This window comes from Monodelphis domestica, chromosome 1 (genome assembly GCF_027887165.1).
Source record: "Monodelphis domestica isolate mMonDom1 chromosome 1, mMonDom1.pri, whole genome shotgun sequence".
Lineage (NCBI taxonomy): Eukaryota > Metazoa > Chordata > Mammalia > Didelphimorphia > Didelphidae > Monodelphis > Monodelphis domestica.
The window spans coordinates 611,674,491-611,695,751 of NC_077227.1; the positions used below are offsets into that span (position 1 = coordinate 611,674,491).

At 35.3% G+C, this 21,261-nt stretch overlaps 1 protein-coding gene across 6 annotated transcripts in view; it reads right to left on the reverse strand.

Moving 5' to 3' along the window:
• Positions 1-21,261, reverse strand: part of CFAP61 (cilia and flagella associated protein 61) — a 402,581-nt gene that overhangs the window by 325,981 nt on the left and 55,339 nt on the right. For all 6 annotated transcript variants that reach the window (XM_056813840.1, XM_056813843.1, XM_056813842.1 and 3 more), the window contains one exon: positions 2,159-2,318. In XM_056813840.1, coding sequence (XP_056669818.1) covers positions 2,159-2,318 — 160 coding nt within the window. The remainder of the gene's footprint in view (positions 1-2,158; positions 2,319-21,261) is intronic.

Here is a 21,261-nt window from a genome sequence, read left to right on the forward strand (position 1 = left end):
AAGTCATCAAATAATTAACTACAGAATGTATGATATCTTTTGGGCTCTACTCATAGAGATTTGGTTCTGGAGGGATAACGGTAAGGGTGTTGTCTTGTTTTTTAATTTTTATTAATCAGCACTCTCCAAGCCTCTTGTGGTCTTAGATGTCACCTGGGCACAGACTACTCAGTGTGTCTCTGACTCTGACCTTGAAGAGGAAGTGGCTTATGAGAAAGAGATACCAGAGGAATCCAGGGTAAGCATGAAAAGCAGATCATTGCAAATAATATATGTGTGGAACCATAGAGAGAACATGGCAAATATCTGGCCTCTATATAAAATTGTGATGAGTCATGAGGAAGGGCAATGTGTACAATAGAATTATGGACTATGACCTAGGTGAAATCTATGCTACTGATCAAATACAGACAGAGAAAAGAGAGAGTTACATATTCTTCCTCTCCCCTTCCCTCTTTCCAGGGAGAAGTTGAGAGTCCCCATAAGTTATTTATGTACTTCTAACTTCTTGCTTAAATATTCACTTTTATTCTTAGGTTTTTAATTTATGATTAAAAAATACTGGACAACATATTCAAGACGTATTCTGTATTTTATTATGATTCAAATTTAGAGATAAAATAAGGAACAGAGATGGAGTGGATTTTTTCCACAAAAGCTAAGCTGGAATAGGCCATTTGGAGCAATAAAGAAAACAAAATGGATCCCCTATTCAGAGATAGGAGACAATCTGGCAGTAATGAAATTGAGGCTTAAGCATTTTGGGCAAAATGAGACCAACTGCTGACTTTACACCCCTAGCAAATAATCCAAGACAGTCATACTCCTACTGAATATATAAGCCAATAAAGCCCCAAAAGCAAACCAATGAGGCAGGTGGACATTTTTCACCTCCTATAGGAGGTAGAGTGTATAGGTTTAAAAATGAAGACATATTCTCAAAGGGGAAGAAGTTCCTAGGGAAACTGCCCACCTGAAGAGAGCAGGGAGTAAGTTTCCAAGGCAGGCACACACAGGTCTCCCGCCCCCATCCCTGGTTTATGACTGATTGACAGTTTGGCCTGTCTTGCTTGCCAGCACCACCTGGTGGTTATAAAAGAATGCAGCAAACTCATGAATTCATAATACTGTGGACAGGGAAAAGTTCGTTTGGCTTACAGAGTCTAAAATACAGGATCTTTCAAGAGAAGTTTATTTTAATTACTTTTGATAAAATATGATACAGGCTAAAATATAAATGAGGTGTTAATAAAAAATAAAATGAGGTAAGTTCATAACAACTGTCTGCAATAGGTCTACATAATATAATAATATGTTATAATCACTATATATATGTCTAAGAATTAATCATTTGAACCAGAAATTGAAGATGTACTTAAGTACCAATTTTTAAGTCTTTTTTTAAAGCTGCTAATTTTAGATTTTATTTTAGGCTAATTTCTCATAAGAATTTTTTAAAATGATTGATTTCAATAAAAATCACACCAATCTGTGTCTGAATCATCTTATTATGAATCAGTGAGATTTTACTCAGTATAATAAAAAGGCACAGTTATACAAAATTCAAATAGGAATTTCTACTTTATTTGGGATGGCTCATTTAAAATTAAACTCAATTTGATTAACCAAATGAGCTATTCTTTAAAAGAGACAAGGAGAAAATATGCAGGAAGCTCTAATTCCATCATTTAGAAGCCACAAAGCTAAATATTTTGTCCCATGTTTATTTCAGCATAGTTGGCATAGTAGATGGAACACTAGTATTTTGTCCCATGTTTATTTCAGCATAGTTGGCATAGTAGATGGAACACTAGGTCAGGAGTCAAGAAAACCTGAGTTCAAATCTAGATTTATAAGCTTCCTACCTATGGGACCCTGAGCAAGTCATTCAGCTCTGTCTCCCTCAGATTGCTCATCTGTAAAACACAGATAATAATAACACTTACCTCCCAGGGTTATGGTGAGAATAAACTAAATATTTATAAAAGTGCTTTAATAACCTTTAAATGATATATAAATGCAGGTATATATATTTATACATATGTGTATATTGGCATATACAGATATGCATTTTTGCTTATACATACATATATATATATATATATATATATATATATATATAGGCGCACACATGCATTCACATCATATTCAACTGTACCTTCTTCACTTTGTACACTTGGCTCTTTTTCTGTTCCCAAAATATCATCAGGATGAGGTTTGCAAAGTCCATGGAAAGGTCCCAAGTCAAAGCACTCATGTAGTAGTTCCATGTTCACTTGTGAACACACACTCATGAACCCCACAGCAATGCCTTTATCCTGAAACAACCAAATTATATGGTTACTTCTTCAAATCTCAGAGCCATGATTCTACACATATAAACATGAAAGAGTGACTTAAAATAGTAAGTCTGTTCCAATCTAAAGAAATCAGATTAAACCTCAGACTAGAACTATACTCTTTATATCATCAAAAGGCAAGTTTAGGCTAGATGTAATAAATTCTAGTAATGAGAGCAACCTAAAAAAATAATGGACTGTCTCAAAAGGTAGTGAATTCCTCATCATTTAAAACCTTTTCTTTAAATGAATATATTAACAGTATCATTTCAACCTCTAAACTTTTAGTTGCTATTTACATTTAAATTATTTGCAACAGATAAGCAGTATAACAGTTTTTCCAATCTTTCCAAGACCTTATTAAGATTCTTTCTTTGTCTATTCATTCTCATTCATTTTTTCCCTTCTACATTGTGAACTTTAAAAATTATTCCACCCTACTCAGACAGTACTTTAGGGGAAGATAAAGTTGTAATCTCCTAATTGAACAATGAAGGTATTTAGTTCTCACCTTATAGTGAAGCTAGAACTTTAAGCTATTTTTAGACCTTAATACAAAAAGATGTTAAGTACCTATGAAGGTTAAATTAATCACAAAAAGGTCAAGTAACTAACAAAAGGTGAACTTAACAAAGAAGTGTGAAGTAGCTCAAAAGATATAATCTAACCAGAGAAAGATGAGAACTAAAGAGTGGACAGTCCTAGAGAAAAATCTAATCAAAGAAGGTGAGAACTAAAAAATGGGCAGTCCTGGAGAAAAGTGTCTACTGTGACTGGTAGATGTGAAAATTTAGGGGAGGTGACACAAGATAAAAGATCTTTAAAATGAGAATATAAAGGCCAGAAGGGAGATTCGGACATTTGGAATAAGGGCAGTTCAATGGTGGAACTCAGCCTGAAAGGAGCTCACTCAGACAGCTTCCTTGAGACAGTCTTGTGGTGAGTGATAAGACTGACTTTCTTTTCCCTTGGGCTCAGGAAGGCCTCTTTGACCAAAGCCTTTTAACTCCTGCCTGGCTCAACCTGAGCCAGAGCAATTTAAATTAACTCTTTCCCTCTCCCTCCCTCTTCTCCTTAATTCCTTCTCTCTATATTAAATAAAATCACCATAATTTCCAGCTGACTTGGGTATTTTATTATTTGGGATTTTCCCTGGCAACCAATTAATTTAGAATTTTAAGTCAAAACAATAAAATTATCCTTTACAACATGGTCATAGTTACAGTATATTTCATTCAATGGTTCTTTTTTTTCTTCACATAATTTCAAGAAATCTCACCAGATTTCTTTAATCTTCAAGCTTATTGATCTTAATTATACTATAGCAATCCATTCCATTTCAATGCCACAATTTATTATCCATTCTTCTTTTGTGGTACATTTAGATAATTTCAGGTTTTTTTCACATTGCATATGATGCTATATTTAAACAAATGGGGCTTTTTTGTTTTGACAAGATTTTCCAGGTATATTTCCAAGTATGTGATCAAAGGTATCATTTTTGTATCCCTCTTATTGAATACCATCAAGCTGCCATCCCAAAAAATTCTCTAAGTTTTCACTTCTGTTAGGAATGAATGAGTGTATCTGTTTTTCCATATGTCCAAAAGCACTGAGTTTCAATTAAAAAAAATTATTTCTGGAAATTTGATAAGCAAGAAATTATATAACAAAATTAATTTCCCTCTCTGAAAAATTATTGCTGTAGATCACATTTTCTTGGAACCATAAAAAATCAAAAATACACAAATTAAAAAGAACTAAAATTTACTCTTTTGAAAATTGTCTGTGTCCAGAAAAATAATAATAAAATTCTTCCTGAGGAACAAAAGGTAGAGGATTTCAAGAAGCATTTTTAGTTGGTAAAGAAGCACCAGATTTAGTACTACCAGTACTATATCTCAAACTACACAATTAGTAATAGTCAAACTATTTTATAATGATTAAAAAACAGAAAAGTTGATCAGAAGAACAGATTAAGTATGCAATATACAGAAGCAACTGTAGTGGTAAATTAACACTTCAACTATCAGAGTGGGAATTAATTAATTCATATCATTCATTCATTAAAAACTGATGGGGAAACTGGAAAGCAACCTGACAGAAATCAGATTTAAACCAACATGTCATATACCAAAAAAGTTAGAAATGTGCATGAACTAGACATAGAAAGTTATATCCTAAATGCTTTAAAGGAATAAAGAAGGAAATGCCTTTTGCAACTATGGATAGAAGAGCTTTTCTTAAAGCAAAGGAAAACAAGATAAAATGTATTTTGATGATGCACTTAAAAAATCATGATGGAGGTAATTAATTAGGAAAAATATTTATATCATTTCTCTGATGAAGGTCTGATATCCAAGATATATAAAGAATCAATAGGGGGACTTCCCCAGTAGATAAATGGCGAAGTGAAATGAACAGGTAGCTCTCATAGGAAAAAAAATCTAAGCTAACAACAAACAAGAAAAAGATGCTCCAAATCATTACCATTAATATAAAATAAGACAATGCTAAGAAACCATCACACACTTATCAGATTATCAAAGATGAAAAAAAGAGAAGGGACAAATACTGGAGAGGTTATTAAAGGACAGAAACACTAATGCATTGTTGACACAAAATGTAATGGAATATTATGCTGGAAGAAATAATAAAGGGAGTAGATTCACATAACTTTAGGAAGATCTGTATTAACTGAGGCAGAGCAGAGTGAGCAGAACCAGAAGAACAATTTATATAATACTACAATTCAGGAAAGAAAAAAAAAACTATGAAAGACTTAAGATCTCTGATCAACGCAATAACCAACCACAACTCATGAGGACTGATGATAAAGCAAAGCATATTACCCACCTTCTTAGAAAGAAATATTAGACTAACAGTTTGGAATCAGACATATAGTTTTAGATGTAGCCAACATATAGATTTGCTTTGCTTGAAAAAAAAAATATGCTTTTTTTTTTTTACCAGTCAGGGCTTTGTTTTGCTTTATATTTATAGTGGGACCTAAGAAAAAAGGGGAGAGTTCGTGATATTGATGCCAAAAGAAAGAAAAGGTCATTGCTACATTTAAAATGTGCACAGAAGAGAAGAGAAGGAAGTCCATAAGAAGGCATGAACAAACTATATAGCTATGAAACTAACACATTGAATTTAATATATACTTATATACAAACAGCTAGATGGCATAGTAGATATAGGACAATATTTGGGAGTCAGAAATAACTGAAATTGAATCCTACCTCAGACATCAACTATTTGTGTGACTCAAAACAATTCAGCCAATTTCCTCATTTATAAAATAGCAGTTATAATAGCAGCTATCTCAGAGTTATTTTGATGATCAAATGAGGTATCAAGTGTAGCATGTTTCGCAAACCTTAGAGTGCTACATAAATATTAGCTATTTTAATTGTTATTACTTGAAAAAGTAATCTGTACAGAATATCCACATTTTCATATATAATCTTCTATATATGGAAATAATGATTTTTGGTATTTATCAAAATCAGAATAACAAAAAAATAAAATTCAAAAACAAATTGTCTCTTTTTAGCCCTTGACTATTCATCCTGGTCTGTAATTCAAGCATTCTGAAATATTACATATTTCATATGTCAAATATTTATCTGTCATGTTATTTAATCATTTTTGGTTGTATCTGACCTTTTGTAACCCAATTTGATGTTTTCTTAGCCAAGATACTTGAGTGCTTTGCCATTTCTTTCTCCAGTTCATTTTACAGATGAGGAAACCAAGATAAACAGGGTTCAGTGACTTTTCCAGAGTCACATAGCTTATAAGAGGCCAAATTTGAACTCATCTTCCTGCCTGCAGGCCTAGTACTCTATCCAATGTGCCACTTTGCTTCCCAATTTGTTATAAATATTCATCCATCTATTATTATTTTCTTAATTATTTTTGTTGTACAAAAATTTTTTATCTCTACATGTCAACTAACATTTATTTCTAATAATTTATCTAATATGTTACTTCTAAATTTCTAATTTAGCTAATTCTTAATTCATCAAATATCTAATTTATCTCTAATAATGTCTATTTTTAATTGAAAATTGAATATCTTCTCTACAAATGAGATAAATATTTTATTCTATTTTCTTCCATATTTTTTAATTGTTAACATAAAAGGTATATGATGAAATGAGTCCAAATCTCTTTTCTGCCACATTAACAACCAATTTTCCCAAGTACATTTGTCAAATAATTAATCCTTTCATTAGTTGTAATTTTGTATCCATATCAGAGGATGCCCTCCCTGGTGAGTTATATGCATAGTGTGCATGGATATTCACTGCTTAGCTCCATTTCAACATGTGAAGTGAAAGCCTGTTTCTAGTCATGTGTGACTGGGGTTTGGTACTGTGTGATGACAAAAGTAACCTAATTGTAATTGGTTGCAGGGCGTTAAGAACCAATGGTTCAGGAAGTACAGGCTCAGAAATGATTGTGCCTACAAAATCAATGACCCACCCATCTCTCACTCTTTTCCTTTTTGCTGTCAAGTGAGACAAAACTGCTTTGAGCTACTAAGTAGAAGGAGGGGCAACTGGCAGCATTCCCCCACCCACCCAACTGCTATGGCACCCCTATTTCTTTTGTGCTTATTCTTTCCAGATTTTAGGGGACTAAGTATTTTGAGATGGGAGTGCTCAGACATTTCACGGTATGTTCAGGAGATATAGTGATCCCACAGGTAACTAGAAGCAGTGGCAAAACCACTGGAGGTGGTAGAACTGGATGACAAAGGAAGTGCCTCTGGACAAATATGGAAATGCAGTCACTCAAGAATGGTGGCAGCTTCAGGGATCACAATTCTTTGTGATGTAGAGAAGTACCAGCTAGGGATTCAAAAAAGGCACAAATCCCTGGAGTCCAATACCTAGAGGGAACTTCAAGAGGAATCCATGAAGTGAGAAAACCACTGCCAGGGCCAGATGTCAAGAGAAAAATTCTCTGCCACATCTACAAGTGAGCCTCACAACCACAGTACTGTGAGCCTATTCTCCCCACAAGAAACTTGTGTGTGCAAGGAGACAATGTTTCCACTTTGTTTTGTGCCAATTATTCTTGCTTTATCTTTTCAGAATATCCTTTTCTAAATGGTAATGAATAGGTAGATTAAAAGTAAAGAAAGAGTAAAAATCTGCAATCAGAGGTGAGGTGAGGAAACGAGAAAGACAAGGGAGCAGAAACAAGATCACAAGGGGGGGGAAGAAACTTTTAAAAACTACTTATAGAAATAAAGGTAGCTATAATTGGGAAAATATTAATTACTTGCAGATAATGTGATAAAAATTACAAAGCTATCTAAATTAATTTAATTTATTTAGTGCCATGCCAATCAAACAACAAAAAAATTACTTTATAGAGCTAGAAAAATAATAATGAAGTTCATATAATGGCATAAAATATCAAGGACTTCAAGGTAAATAATGACAAAGTGAGGAGTAGTAGGGTATTCGCAGTAACTGAACTCAAACTGTATAGTAGGCATCAAAACAAGTTGGTATTTTTTAAAAACTAAAGAAATCAATTAGTGAAACAGATTAAGCGCACAAAGTACAATAGCAAATAAATCTAGTGTTTGATAAGCCCTAAACCCCTAGAAAACTGGGCAAGGACTTTATGTTTAAACATAAAGGGTGATATCCAGGGCTGTGCTGGTAAAGGTTTAACAGCTAGATTTGTGGAGAAGCAGGGGGTGGGGCAGAATAAAGGCATGACACACTTTTAAATTTAATCTGCATATTAACATCTTTCCTATTACTTTCTTAATTCTAGACCATCACAAAATAATAAATCAAGTCTTGATTTGTAAAATTTGCTGATTTATGAAGTATAGCTGATCACATTGAATATTTAACAATTGGCTCTACCCACCTAGTTTGAGATGGCCCCTATACATCCCTGGGTCATAAATTTAAAGAGCAAGGCAGAAATTATCTTTCAAGTCTTCCATCCGTAGATGGAAGAAGAATTTATTGCCAAAAGTTTTGGACTAGGCCCAATTTAGGATGTCCCCACATTATTTATGTTTGATATTGAAACAAAATGGACCCCTGGGTGATATGAGCAATAAGATAACAAACTAGCCATTTTCTCTGATCTCCACAACCTCAGAAACCTCTACAAAACAGAAACTGTGGGCCGAAGATAAAGAAACTTAGCCATTTCCATGTTTAGGAAACCTTAGAAATTCTGGCCAGAAGTCCTACCCAGAATACAAAAGAAGGCAAAAACAAATGTAGGAACTGACCCTGAGTTCACTCAGCACCCTTATCCCATCTCCCATGATACCAGGAGGAAAGACATACTAGCTGACTCAAAGACTTAACAAAGGCTTACATCAGTGATGGGCAACTTTTTAAGCTTGGTGTGTCAAAATTTGCCAAAAAAACAAGTATAACTCAGGTGGTGTGTCACTTCAAGGAAAAAAAAAACTAATTTCATGATATTTATAGTTTAAATAACAAAAATGTATAATTGTAATATATAACTATATTTAATAAACCAAAAACTAATTATTTAACTTACCTGACTTCTTTTTTTTCCCTTTTAAACATTATTTTATTTGGTCATTTTCAAACATTATTCATTGGAAACAAAGATCATTTTCTTTTCCTCCCCACTCCAACACCCCTCCCATTGCCGATGCGCGATTCCGCTGGGTATCACATGTGTTCTTGATTCAAACCCATTTCCATGTTGTTGGTATTTGCATTAGGGTGTTCATTTAGAGTCTCTCCTCAATCATATCCCCTCAACCCCTGTAGTCAAGCAGTTGCTTTTCCTCAGTGTTTTTATTCCCACAGTTTGTCCTCTGTTTGTGGATAGTGTTTTTTCTCCTAGATCCCTGCAGATTGTTCAAGGACATTGCATTGACACTAATGAGAAGTCCATTATGTTCGATTGTCCCACAGTGTGTCAGTCTATGTGTACAATGTTTTCCTGGTTCTGCTCCTTTCACTCTGCATCACTTCCTGGAGATTGTTCCAGTCTCCATGGAATTCCTCCACTTTATTATTCCTTTGAGCACAATAGTATTCCATCACTAACATATACCACAATTTGTTCAGCCATTCCCCAATTGATAGGCATCCCCTCATTTTCCAATTTTTGGCCACCACAAAGAGCACAGCTATGAATATTCTTGTACAAGTCTTTTTCCTTATTATCTCATTGGGGTACAAACCCAGCAGTGCTATGGCTGGATCAAAAAGGCAGTCAGTCTTTTATCCCCTTTGGGCATAGTTCCAAATTGCCCTCCAGAATGGTTGGATCAGTTCACAACCCCACCAGCAATGCATTAATGTCCCTACTTTGACACATCCCCTCCAGCATTCATTACTTTCCTATGCTGTCATGTTAGCCAATCTGCTAGGTGTGAGGTAATACCTCAGAGTTGTTTTGATTTGTATCTCTCTGATTATAAGAGATTTAGAACACTTTTTTGTGTGCTTATTAATAGTTTTGATTTCTTTATCTGAAAACTGTCTATTCATGTCCCTTGCCCATTTTTCAATTGGAGAATGGCTTGATTTTTTGTACAATTTATTTAGCTCTTTGTAAATTTGAGTAATTAAACCTTTGTCAGAGGTTTTTATGAAGATTGTTTCCCAATTTGTTGCTTCCCTCCAGATTTTAGTTACATTGGTTTTGTTTGAAGAGAAACTTTTTAATTTGATGTAGTCAAAATTATTTATTTTACATTTTGTGACTCTTTCTAAGTCTTGCTTGGTTTTAAAATCTTTCCATTCCCAAAGGTCTGACATGTATACTATTCTGTGTTCGCCTAATTTACTTATAGTTTCCTTCTTTATGTTCAAATCATTCACATATTCTGAATTTATCTTTGTGTAGGGTGTGAGGTGCTGACCCAAACCTAATCTCTCCCACGCTGTCTTCCAATTTTCCCAGCAGTTTTTGTCAAATACTGGATTTTTGTCCCAAAAGCTGGGATCTTTGGGTTTATCGTATACTGTCTTGCTGAGGTCGCTTACCCCAAGTCTATTCCACTGATCCTCCTTTCTGTCTCTTAGCCAGTACCAAATTGTTTTGATGAGCACTGTGTTATAATACAGTTTGAGATCTGGGACTGCAAGGCGACCTTCCTTTGTATTTTTTTTTTCCATGATTTCCCTGGATAACCTTGATCTTTTGTTCTTCCAAATGAACTTAGTTATGGTTTTTTCTAATTCAGAAAAGAAATTTTTTGGTAATTGAATGGATATGGCACTAAATAAGTAAATTAATTTGGGTAGGATTGTCATTTTTATTATGTTAGCTCATCCCACCCATGAGCAATCAATGTTTTTCCAATTGTTCAGATCTAGTTTTAACTGTGGAGAATGTTTTGTAGTTGTGTTCATATAGTTCCTGTATTTGTCTCGCAGATAGATTCCTAAGTATTTTATATTGTCTAGGGTGATTTTAAATGATATTTCTCTAATTCTTGCTGCTGAAATGGGTTAGAGATATATAGAAATGCTGATGACTTATGTGGGTTTATTTTGTATCCTGCAACTTTGCTAAAGCTGTTGATTATTTCGAGTAACTTTTTGGTTGATTCTCTAGGATTCTTTAAGTAAAACATCATATCATTCGCAAAGAGTGATAACTTGGTCTCCTCATTGCCAATTTTAATATCTTCAATTTCTTTTTCTTCTCTAATTGCTACTGCTAGTGTTACTAGTACAATGTTAAATAATAGAGGTGATAATGGGCATCCTTGTTTTACTCCTGATCTTATTGTAAAGGCTTCTAGTTTATCTCCATTGCAGATGATGTTTGCTGATGGTTTTAGATATATGCTGTTTATTATTTTTAGGAAAGGCCCTTCTATTCCTATACTTTCTAATGTTTTCAGTAGGAATGTGTGTTGTATTTTATCAAAGGCTTTTTCTGCATCTGTTGAGATAATCATGTGATTTTTGTCAGTTTGCTTGTTAATATGGTCAATTATGTGGATGGTTTTCCTAATATTGAACCATCCTTGCATTCCTGGTATGAATCCTGCCTGGTCATAGTGGATAACCCTTGTGATAACTTGTTGGAGTCTTTTGGCTAGTATTCTATTTAAGATTTTTGCATCTATATTCATTAGGGAGATTGGTCTATAGTTTTCTTTCTCTGTTTTTGACCTGCCTGGCTTTGGGATCAGTATGTTTGTGTAGTAAAATGAATTTGGTAAATTCCTTCTTGGCTTATTCTGTCAAATAGTTTGTTTAATATTGGGATTAGTTGTTCTTTGAATGTTTGATAGAATTCATTTGTGAATACATCTGGACCTGGGGAGTTTCTTAGGGAGTTCTTTGATGGCTTGTTCAATTTCTTTTTCTGATATGGAGTTGTTTAGGTAATTTCTTTCTTTCTCTTTTAGTCTAGGCAATTAATATTATTGTAAATATTCATCCATATTACCTAGATTGCCATATTTGTTTCCATATAATTGGGCATAGTAGTTTTTAATGATTGCCTTAATTTCCTCTTCATTAAAGGTGAGGTCTCCTTTTTCATCTTGGATATTGTCAATTTGGTTTTTTTCTTTCCTTTTTTTAATTAGACTGACTAGTACTTTGTCTATTTTGTTTTTTCAAAGTACCAGCTTCTAGTCTTATTTATTAAATCAATAGTTCTTTGACTTTCAATTTTATTAATTTCTCCTTTGAGTTTTAGGATCTCTAACTTAGTCTTCATCTGAGGATTTTTAATGAACAAGCTTTCTAATTTTTTAATTTGCATGCCCAATTCATTGACCTCTGCCCTTCTTAATTTGTTAATATATGGACTCAAGGATATAAATTTCCCCCTGAGTACTGCTTTGGCTGCATCCCATTGGTTTTGAAAGGATGTCTCATCATTGTCATTTTCTTCAATGAAGTTATTAATTGTTTCAATTATTTGTTCTTTAACTAACTGGTTATGGAGAATCATATTGTTTAATTTCCAATTAATTTTTTATTTACCTCTCCATGCTCCCTTACTAATTATTATTTTCATTGCATTGTGATCTGAGAAAGTTGCATTTATTATTTCTTCTCTTTTGCATTTGTTTGCAATGTTTTTATGCCCTAATATACATGGTTAATTTTTGTGAATGTACCATGTGCTGCTGAAAAGAAGGTATATTCCTTTTTGTCCCTAGTTATTTTTCTCCACATGTCTACCAAATAATTTTTCTAAGATTTCATTCACTTCTCTTACCTTTTTCTTATTTATTTTTTGGTTTGATTTATCTAGGTCGGATAGAGGAAGGTTCAGGTCATCCTTGAGCTCCTCTAGTTTCTCCTTTAGAAATTTGGATACTATGTCATTTCGTGCATACATGTTGAGTACTGATATTTCCTCATTGTCTATACTGACTTTTATCAGGATGTAATTACCTTTCCTATCTCTTTTAACTAGATTTATTTTTACTTTGGCTTTGTTGGATATCATGATTGCGACTCCTGCGTTCTTTTTATCAGTTGATGCCCAATAGATTTGGCTCCACCCTCTTACTTTCACCCTATGCGTATCTATCTTCCTCATGTGTGTTTCTTGTAGACAGCATATGGTAGGGTTTTGGATTCTAATCCACACTGCTATTTGCTTGCATTTTATGGGTGAGTTCATTCCATTCACATTCAGAGTTATGATTACTAGCTGTGTATTACTCTGCATTTTGATTTCTACTCCTGTTCCTGCCTTTTCTTCTTTCACTATTTCCTTCTACAACAATGTTTGTTTTTAATCAGTCCCCCTAGTTCCCACCCTTATTTCACTTCCCTTTCTACCCCCCCACCATTCTTATTTCCCCCCCTTATTTTCCCTATAGTCTTTCTAAAATTAACCCCCACCCTCTCCCTCCCCTCCCTCCCTACCAGTCCGTTTGTTACCCTTCTACTCCCCTATAGGGCGCAAATCTATTCTCTGCCCCAATGGATTGGATTGTTCTTCCTTCTTTGGGTTAATTTCAAAGCACGTAAGATTTGAGTATTTCCTATCTCTGAACTCTTTACCATTCCAGTGTATTGATGTTCTCCCCCCTCCCACCATGAGCTTCTTTGTGACATTAAATTTACCCCCATTTGTTTCTTTTCCCATTTCTTTTAATATTAACCCATTTTTAGCTCTAGTTACATATATATATACACACATACACATGTGTATGTATTTATGCATACATATATCTATATGCTTATTTATGTCTTATCCTTTCATCCTATACAGTTTGTCACTGTTCCAAGTGTATTTCTTTTTGCTGCCCAGGTAACAACAGTTTTTAAGAGTTGCCAATGACCTCTTTTCTTATAGGGATACATATCATTTTAACTTATTGAGTCTCTTAAAAATTTTTTGTTTTGTTTTGTTTTTCTTTTTTCCCTCTTTTTAATTACCTTTTGATGATTCTCTTGAGTTCTGTGCTTGGACATCAAATTTTCTGTTCAGGTCTGGTCTTTTCTTTATGAATTCTTGGAATTCTTCTATTTTGTTGAATGACCATACTTTCCCCTGTGAGAATATAGTCAGTTTTGCTGGGTAGTTGATTCTTGGTTGTAGACCTAGTTCCCTTGCTTTCCAAAATATCATATTCCATGCCTTTCGGTTTTTCAGTATGGATTCAGCCAGATCCTGAGTTATCCTCACTGTGGTTCTGTGGTATCTGAATGACTTCTTCTTGGCAGCTTGTAATATCTTTTCTTTGGTCTGATAGTTCTTGAATTTGGCTATAACATTCCTGGGTGTTGTCAGTTGGGGATTAAGTACAGGAGGTGATCTGTGGATTCTTTCAGTCTCCTCTTTTCCCTCTTGTTCTAGGATATTGGGGCAGTTTTCTTTAATAATTTCCTGTAGTATGATGTCCAGGCTTTTTCTTTTGTCATGGTCTTCTGGTAGACCAATGATTCTTAAATTGTCTCTCCTGGAATAATTTTCTAAATGCTCTGTTTTGTGAATGAGATGCTTCACATTTTCCTCAATTTTTTCATTCTTTTAGTTTTGTTTTATAGTGTCCTGCTGCCTTGTGAGGTCACTTAATTCTAGTGTTGTATTCTGGTTCTTAAAGACTGGATTTCATCCCTGGCTTTTTGGTCATCCTTTTTCTTCTGGTCTGATTTTCTTTGAAGGTCATCTTTCATCTTCTTCACCTCATCTTTCATCTCCTTTGCCTCATTTTTCCAGCTGGTTGATTTTGGCTTTTAAGACACTATTTTCTGTTTCCAGATGATTTATCTTAGTTTTTAAGTTCTTTTCCCAATTGTCTTCAGCCTCTCTTAATTGTGTTTTGAACTGCATTTTGAGTTCTTCAAAAGCCTGTATCCAATTCACTGGGATTTCTGAGTTTTCCTTTGCTGATCCCTACCCCTCTGTTTCGTTCACTCTTTGCTCGTTACATCTATGGAAGCTGTCTATTGTAATTTCTTTCTTCTTTTTCTGTTGTTTGCTTGTGTTTACCCCTTTTTTGCTCCCCGTATTTGTCTGTGCTCTTGCTCCTCTCGTTTTTTTTTTTGTTTTGGGGCTGTCAGTCTCCCTTCTTGCAGCTTTGTCAGATCTCTTGGTACAGTCTCTGGGGGAGGAATGTTGGCTTCCCTGTCCTCTGGAGGCTTTTGATTGGATTAAGTTCAATTGGGTGGGCTATATGTGTTCTGAGGCTCCTAGAAGGCTGGTGCCAAATGGAAGGTCTCAGCTGCCCAGGCTCTCTGGAGTTCTCTCCAGCTGCTTCTCCGCTGTCTGATGCTCTAAGCCTGGCACAGTACTGTCCACAAGGTACACCAGTGCCTTTGCCCACCCAGAAGTTCCTGTCCTTTCGGGAGGCCCTGCACTCTAGTGGTTCCTGGCCTCCCTGAGCTCTGAGGACTCCTGATGGGATTAGGTTCAACTGGGTTGGTCTGGATGTGCCCTGAGGCAAAAACCTCCAGTGAGACTGGAGCCAGATGGAAGGACCTAGCCACGGGGCTGCAGGCTCTTCGGTCTCTCTCTGGCTGCTTCCCTGCTGCCTGTGTTGGATGCTCTGAGCCTGGCCCAGGTTGCTTTCAAGGTACACCCTCCAGACCAGCTCCTTTGCCCACTCAGAGATTCCCACTGCTGCTGGGGGCTAAGCGCTCTGGGTTAGGGGGGAGAGGGGGCCCTCGGACCTTCCTTCTGCCTTCCCCTTAGACCTGAGAGTTCTCAGATTCCAGCTTTTTTGGGGGGGTACCTTCTGAATTGAGTCCAGAAGGAGGGTTCCCCACCTCTGTTCTGTTGTTAAGTTTGAATTTTAGTCCCCTAGGAGCATTCAGTTTGTGATTAGTAAGGAAGGGTTTTCAGAGGTCTGAACTTTTGCTGCTTCTAAGCCGCCATCTTGACTCCGCCCCCTTACCTGACTTCTTTGTTCATCTGTCAGTCAGTTTCTTTTGTTGGTCTAGATATTATTTAACTTGTGTGGGGGTGCCATGAACCAAGATGAGTGAGGGGGAGGGGGAATTCTTTAACTAAACTGCCTATTAGTGACTTTTTTGTTGCTGAATTTCATTGGCTAAATCTTCAGTGGAAAATTGGTATTTTGTATACTTTAAGCCCAAGCAAGTGCTACTAACTTTATCTGTCAATCTGATGGGGGGTTTTTGTTTGTTTTGTTGGTTTTGATATTATTTAATGCTGAGAATAAGGTCTCACACAAAAGTACGAAGAGGGAAAAATTGTGAGTAAAGTCATTGTTATATTTTTTGGGGTGCTAAAAGTGTCTGGTAATTGATTTGAGGCACTCCTCTGTTGCACATGGACCAGAGCCCTGCCCAGTCTTCCACCAGCCTGGCCCCACCCCAGCCTGCTGACACTGGCTGCCCACCACTCAACCCCCTGTCCCCAAGACCAGCCTGTGGAGCCCTCCCTACCCACCCACCCCCACCAAGGCTGCATGTGCATGGCTCCCCAGGCAAATTCTGAGTCCTGAGGCTTGCTGAGCCTGCATGTGGCTTCCTGTCATTGAAAATGGCTATGTGTGTCAGTGCTGACACACACGTCATAGGTTTGCCATCACGGGTTTACATCAAACCTCATCCCTGTAGAACATTTCCCTTCCAGTGCTCTAGAGACTCCACCTTCAGGCTACAGAAGTTTGCTCTTGAGCTCAACAGTTGGTTTGACCAAAATACTCCAGAAACTGGCAGGAAAAAGTCTGACAGCAAAGTCTGTAACTTGGAAATACCAGTGCTGCAAAGCTCAAAACTACCAATGCTGGGGAAAGCAGACTCTGAAATGATGGTACTAGGCCAGAGAACTAAGAAATAGAGGCAATGGGGACAGGTCACCAGAAGATAATATGCGAGGGGAGGGAGGAATGATATAGCACTCCACTAAAGCTAAGCGAACTAGCTGGGGCTATTTCTGACTATCCACAAATCAGTTGGGGTAGAAAATTAGGCCAGTGAATTGTTCAATTTAGGAAGGGGCTAAGATGTTTTAAGTTTCAGTCCCCCAAAGAAACCATAGTCAAAGAAGAGAAAGTTGGGAAGTAAGTGAAAAAAATAAATAAAGGAGGGACTTCTTAAAAAGCAGAATATACCAGACAGAAAAAGAGGTTCAAAGCTCACTAAAGAAAAAATTTCTTAAAATTACTAGAATTACGCAAAGGTAAACTAATGACTATGAGAGATCAAGAAACCAAAAAAAAAATCAAAGCAAAAAGAATGAAAAAATAGAAAAAGATGTGAAATATACATTTGGAAAAAACAAATTGTCTAGAAAATAGAATGAAGAGAAATATTTAAGAATTATTAGACTATCTGAAAACTATGATTTTTTAAAAAAGTTTAGATATCATGTTTAAAAAAACTATAAAGGAAAAATTCCCTGATATCTTAGATCCAGAGGGTAAAATAGAAATGTAAAGAATCCATTGATCACTTCCTGAAAGAAATCCCAAAATAAAAACTTCTGGGAATATTATAGCCAAATTTCAGAACTCCTAGTTCAAGGAGAAAATATTGCAAACAAAAAGTAAGAAACCATTCAAATGGAGTTCCAGTTGAGATCACACAAGCTTTAGCAGCTTCCACAGTAAAGGGAAAGGCTTGAAATATTATTCTGAAGGCAAAAGAGCTAGGATTACAACTAAGAATAATCTACCCAGCAAAACTGAGTATAATCCTTCAGGGGGAAAATAGACATTTGGAAAAAGAGAGCTTTCAAGAATTCCTGATGAAAAGGACAGAACTGAATAGAAAATCTGACATTCAATCATAATACTCAAGAGAAGCATAAAAAGATAAACGTGAAAAGAGTCATCTGTTTAATATATATGGGAAGATGATATATATGTAATTCTTAAAAACTTTATCATTAAGGTAGTTAGAAGGTGTCTACATAGATAGAGAACATGACCATGAAGGGATTATATTGGGATGATCTCCAAAACAAAAAAATGGAGTGTAAAAAAGAAATGTACTGGAGAAGGGAAGAAAGGAGAGGGAGATGGAGAAAATTTTCTCATATAAAAGAGGCATTCAAAGAAGAGCTTTTATAATGAAGGGGGAAATGAGGTGAGATGGTAGTAGGCAATGTTCAAATCTCACTCTCTTCAGAATTGGCTCAAAAAGGGAAGAATATATATATATATATATATATATATATATATATGTGCGTATATATATATATTGTAAACCTCAAAATTTCTTAGACTTATAAATGTTGGAAATTTCACCATTGGGAAATTTCATACTTGAAAAATTCCCTATTGATAGTGGGTCTTGGCTATTGGAATGTGAACCCCATTGGCATGAGAGTTTCCCCCTCCTACCTTCTTAAGATTACTTTAGGACAGAAACCTTTTGCTGAACAATGGAAAGGACTTTGACCTATGCTTAAGCATAGAACAGGAATTCCTTTGAGTCATGATTGATTTTAGAATTGATACAATGGAGATACTTGGAATCAATCTCCACCCTTTTCAGTCCTAACAGGATTGAGTAAGGGCTGCAGCCTAGATCAAAATTTAATTATTCCAATCTCTACCCTACTCAGGTTAACAGGATTTAGAAAGGGCTGTAGCAAAGGATCAAAGATTTAATTATTTGAAAATATGACCTTCAACAGACATGTGCAAAGCCAGAGACCTCTGGGCGGTCCTGGGTTAAGCTAGAGCCTCCATTGGCACAGGGAAATTGATGGACAGTGATTGGTAGATGGGAGAACTGAGGGGAGGCAACTTGGATGGTTTCCTTAAAGAGAGAGGGGTCTGAAGACTCAGGGTGGGTGTGTTTTTAGGAGTTTGTCGGAGTGGTTGGTGTGTGCTCTGAGAAGCTTGCTCTGGAGGAAGCTGAAGGTGGGGGCCCTGAGACTGTTTCTCCATTTTGGTCACGTGAGTGATAGGGACTGATCTCCTTTCTTTGCCCGAGCTATCTAAGGGCTTGGGCCTTTTGGCCCAGCCTAAACAGAAGGGGTATTTAAGCCCTATTCCCTTCTCTCCCCTTTCTCTCTACCTCTATCTCTCTATCTCTAATTCCTTTCTACCTCCTGTTTGTAATTAAAACTCCATAAAAGGTTGACGGCTGACTTGAGTTTTCATTTAGGAATTACATAGCTGAATTCCTTGGCGACCTTAAATTAATATATATCAGTCTTTTAAAAGTGATTTCCTTGTCACAATATATATATATATATATATATACACACATGGGTATAGAAATCTATCTTATCCAATAGGGAAATGAGAAGGGAAGGGGAAAAAGAAATGGGGTGTGGAAATTAAGGGCAACAGTAGTCAGAAGCAAAACATACTTTTGAGAAGGGACAGAATAGAAGGAAAAAGAAGAAAATGGGACGGAGGGAAATATGCAGTTAATAATCATAACTGTGAATGGGATGACCACACTCATAAAATGGAAGCAGTTAGAATGAATTAGAAACCATAATCCAATAATGTGTTGTTTAGAAGAGACACATCTGAGACAAAAAGATATACACAAGGTTAAAAATAAAGGTCTGGAACAGAATTTATTTATACTTTAGCCAATGTTTTTTTTTTTTTAAGGCAGGAATAGCAAACAATCTTAGACAAAGAAAAAGCAAAAAATGTACCTTATTAAAAGAGAAACTAGGAACAAACTAAAAGAGCACAGAAATGAAGTTTTGCTAAAAAATGCAGATATATCATATCAAATACCATAGGCAAGTAATCAAAAAATTTTACAAAAAAAATTCTCTAATAAAGGCTTTATTTCTCAAGCATATAGGGAACAGAGTCAAATTAATAAAAATAAGGGCCATTCCCCAACTGGTAAATGATATGAACAGTCAGTATTCAGAAGAAGAAATCAAAGCTATCTACAGTCATAAGAAAAAAATATTCTAAATCTCTATTCATTAGAAAAATACAAATAAAAGAACTCTACCTATCAGAAATGACAAATGCTGGAGAGGATGAGGGATTGTTAAATCATTCTAGAGATTTATTTGGAACTATGACCAAAGGGCTATAAAACTATATATATACATATACATATACATATGTATATACCCTTTGACTAATCAATACCACTATGAAATCTGTACTACAAAGAGATTAAAGAAAAAGGAAAAGGACCTAAATGTACAAAATTATAGCAGCTCTTTGTGGTGGCAAAGAATTGGAAATTATGGGAGTGTTCATTAATTGAGGAATGACTGAATAAGTTGTGGCATATGATTGTATTGTAATATTATTGTGCTATAAGAAATTATGAAGGGAGTGGTTTCAGAAAATAACATGGGAAGTTTCATAATGAAGTTATGAAAAGTGAAGTGAGAAGAACCAGGAGATCATGCTGTTCACAATAACAATGTGGTAATTATGATCAACTGTGAAAAAGACTTGGCTACTCTGATAAATACAGTAACAAGACAATTCCAAAGGACTTATGATGAAAAAAAGCTGTGGACCTCCAGAGAGAGAACTGATGAACTTGGAAGTATCATTTTCTTACTTCCTTATTTCTTTGTTTAGTGACTTGGCTAACATGGAAATGTGTTTTGAATGATTTCATATGTATAATTGATATAATTCTGACTATCTTCTCAGAGTAGGGGAGGAGGATAAGAGAAAAGATTTAGAAACTGAAAATTTAAAAAGAAAAGCATGTTAAAAATAAATAATAATTTGTCAGGTTTTTTAAAGAAAATAAAGCAATGGGAAGCCTGAGAATACCAAAGATTTCAACAAGAAATCTCAAAGAATTTAAATATGACTAGATGAATCTACAGGAAAAACAGTAATGTAAGGCAATATATAGCCTCCAGATCTAGAAAACAAGTTCAAGAATCAATGAATAAATACTGCAAAATAAAGGAAAATGATCCAACACTGATGAGACAGATCTTGATGTATTTGAGAACAATGGGGTTTGTCACTGCACACTCAAGTTTTATATTCTGTTCATTATTTTTGCTGTGCAGGTAATGTAGAAGGAGTCGTGGGAAGACAAGCACCCTAATAAACTATTCAGAGAGGTAGAGAGCAGTAAAACCATTTTGGAAAGCAATTTGGAATTATGTAAACAAAGTGGCTAAAATGTCTGTGCCCTTTGAACCAAAAATTCCATTATAGTTTATTTATTTAGGACTTTTAAAATTTTGACTACTATAAATATATGTACACGTGTGGATGCATGTATTATACATACAACATATAAATTATATTGATGTGTGCCTGTATGAAAAACCATATATTATAGAACATATATACACATGTCTCATATAGACATGTGTGCATATAATACTCATGTATACATGTATTTAAATACATATATATGCATGTATCTATATGTATTTTTATATTACTAGATAAAATTTCCAAAAAATATGGTAGTTTCTGTTGTTATTAAAGAAATTACATGTGTTATATTTTCTTTATCTTTATTACTAATACATAAGAATGCAGATGATTTCATTTACTGTCTCTTAA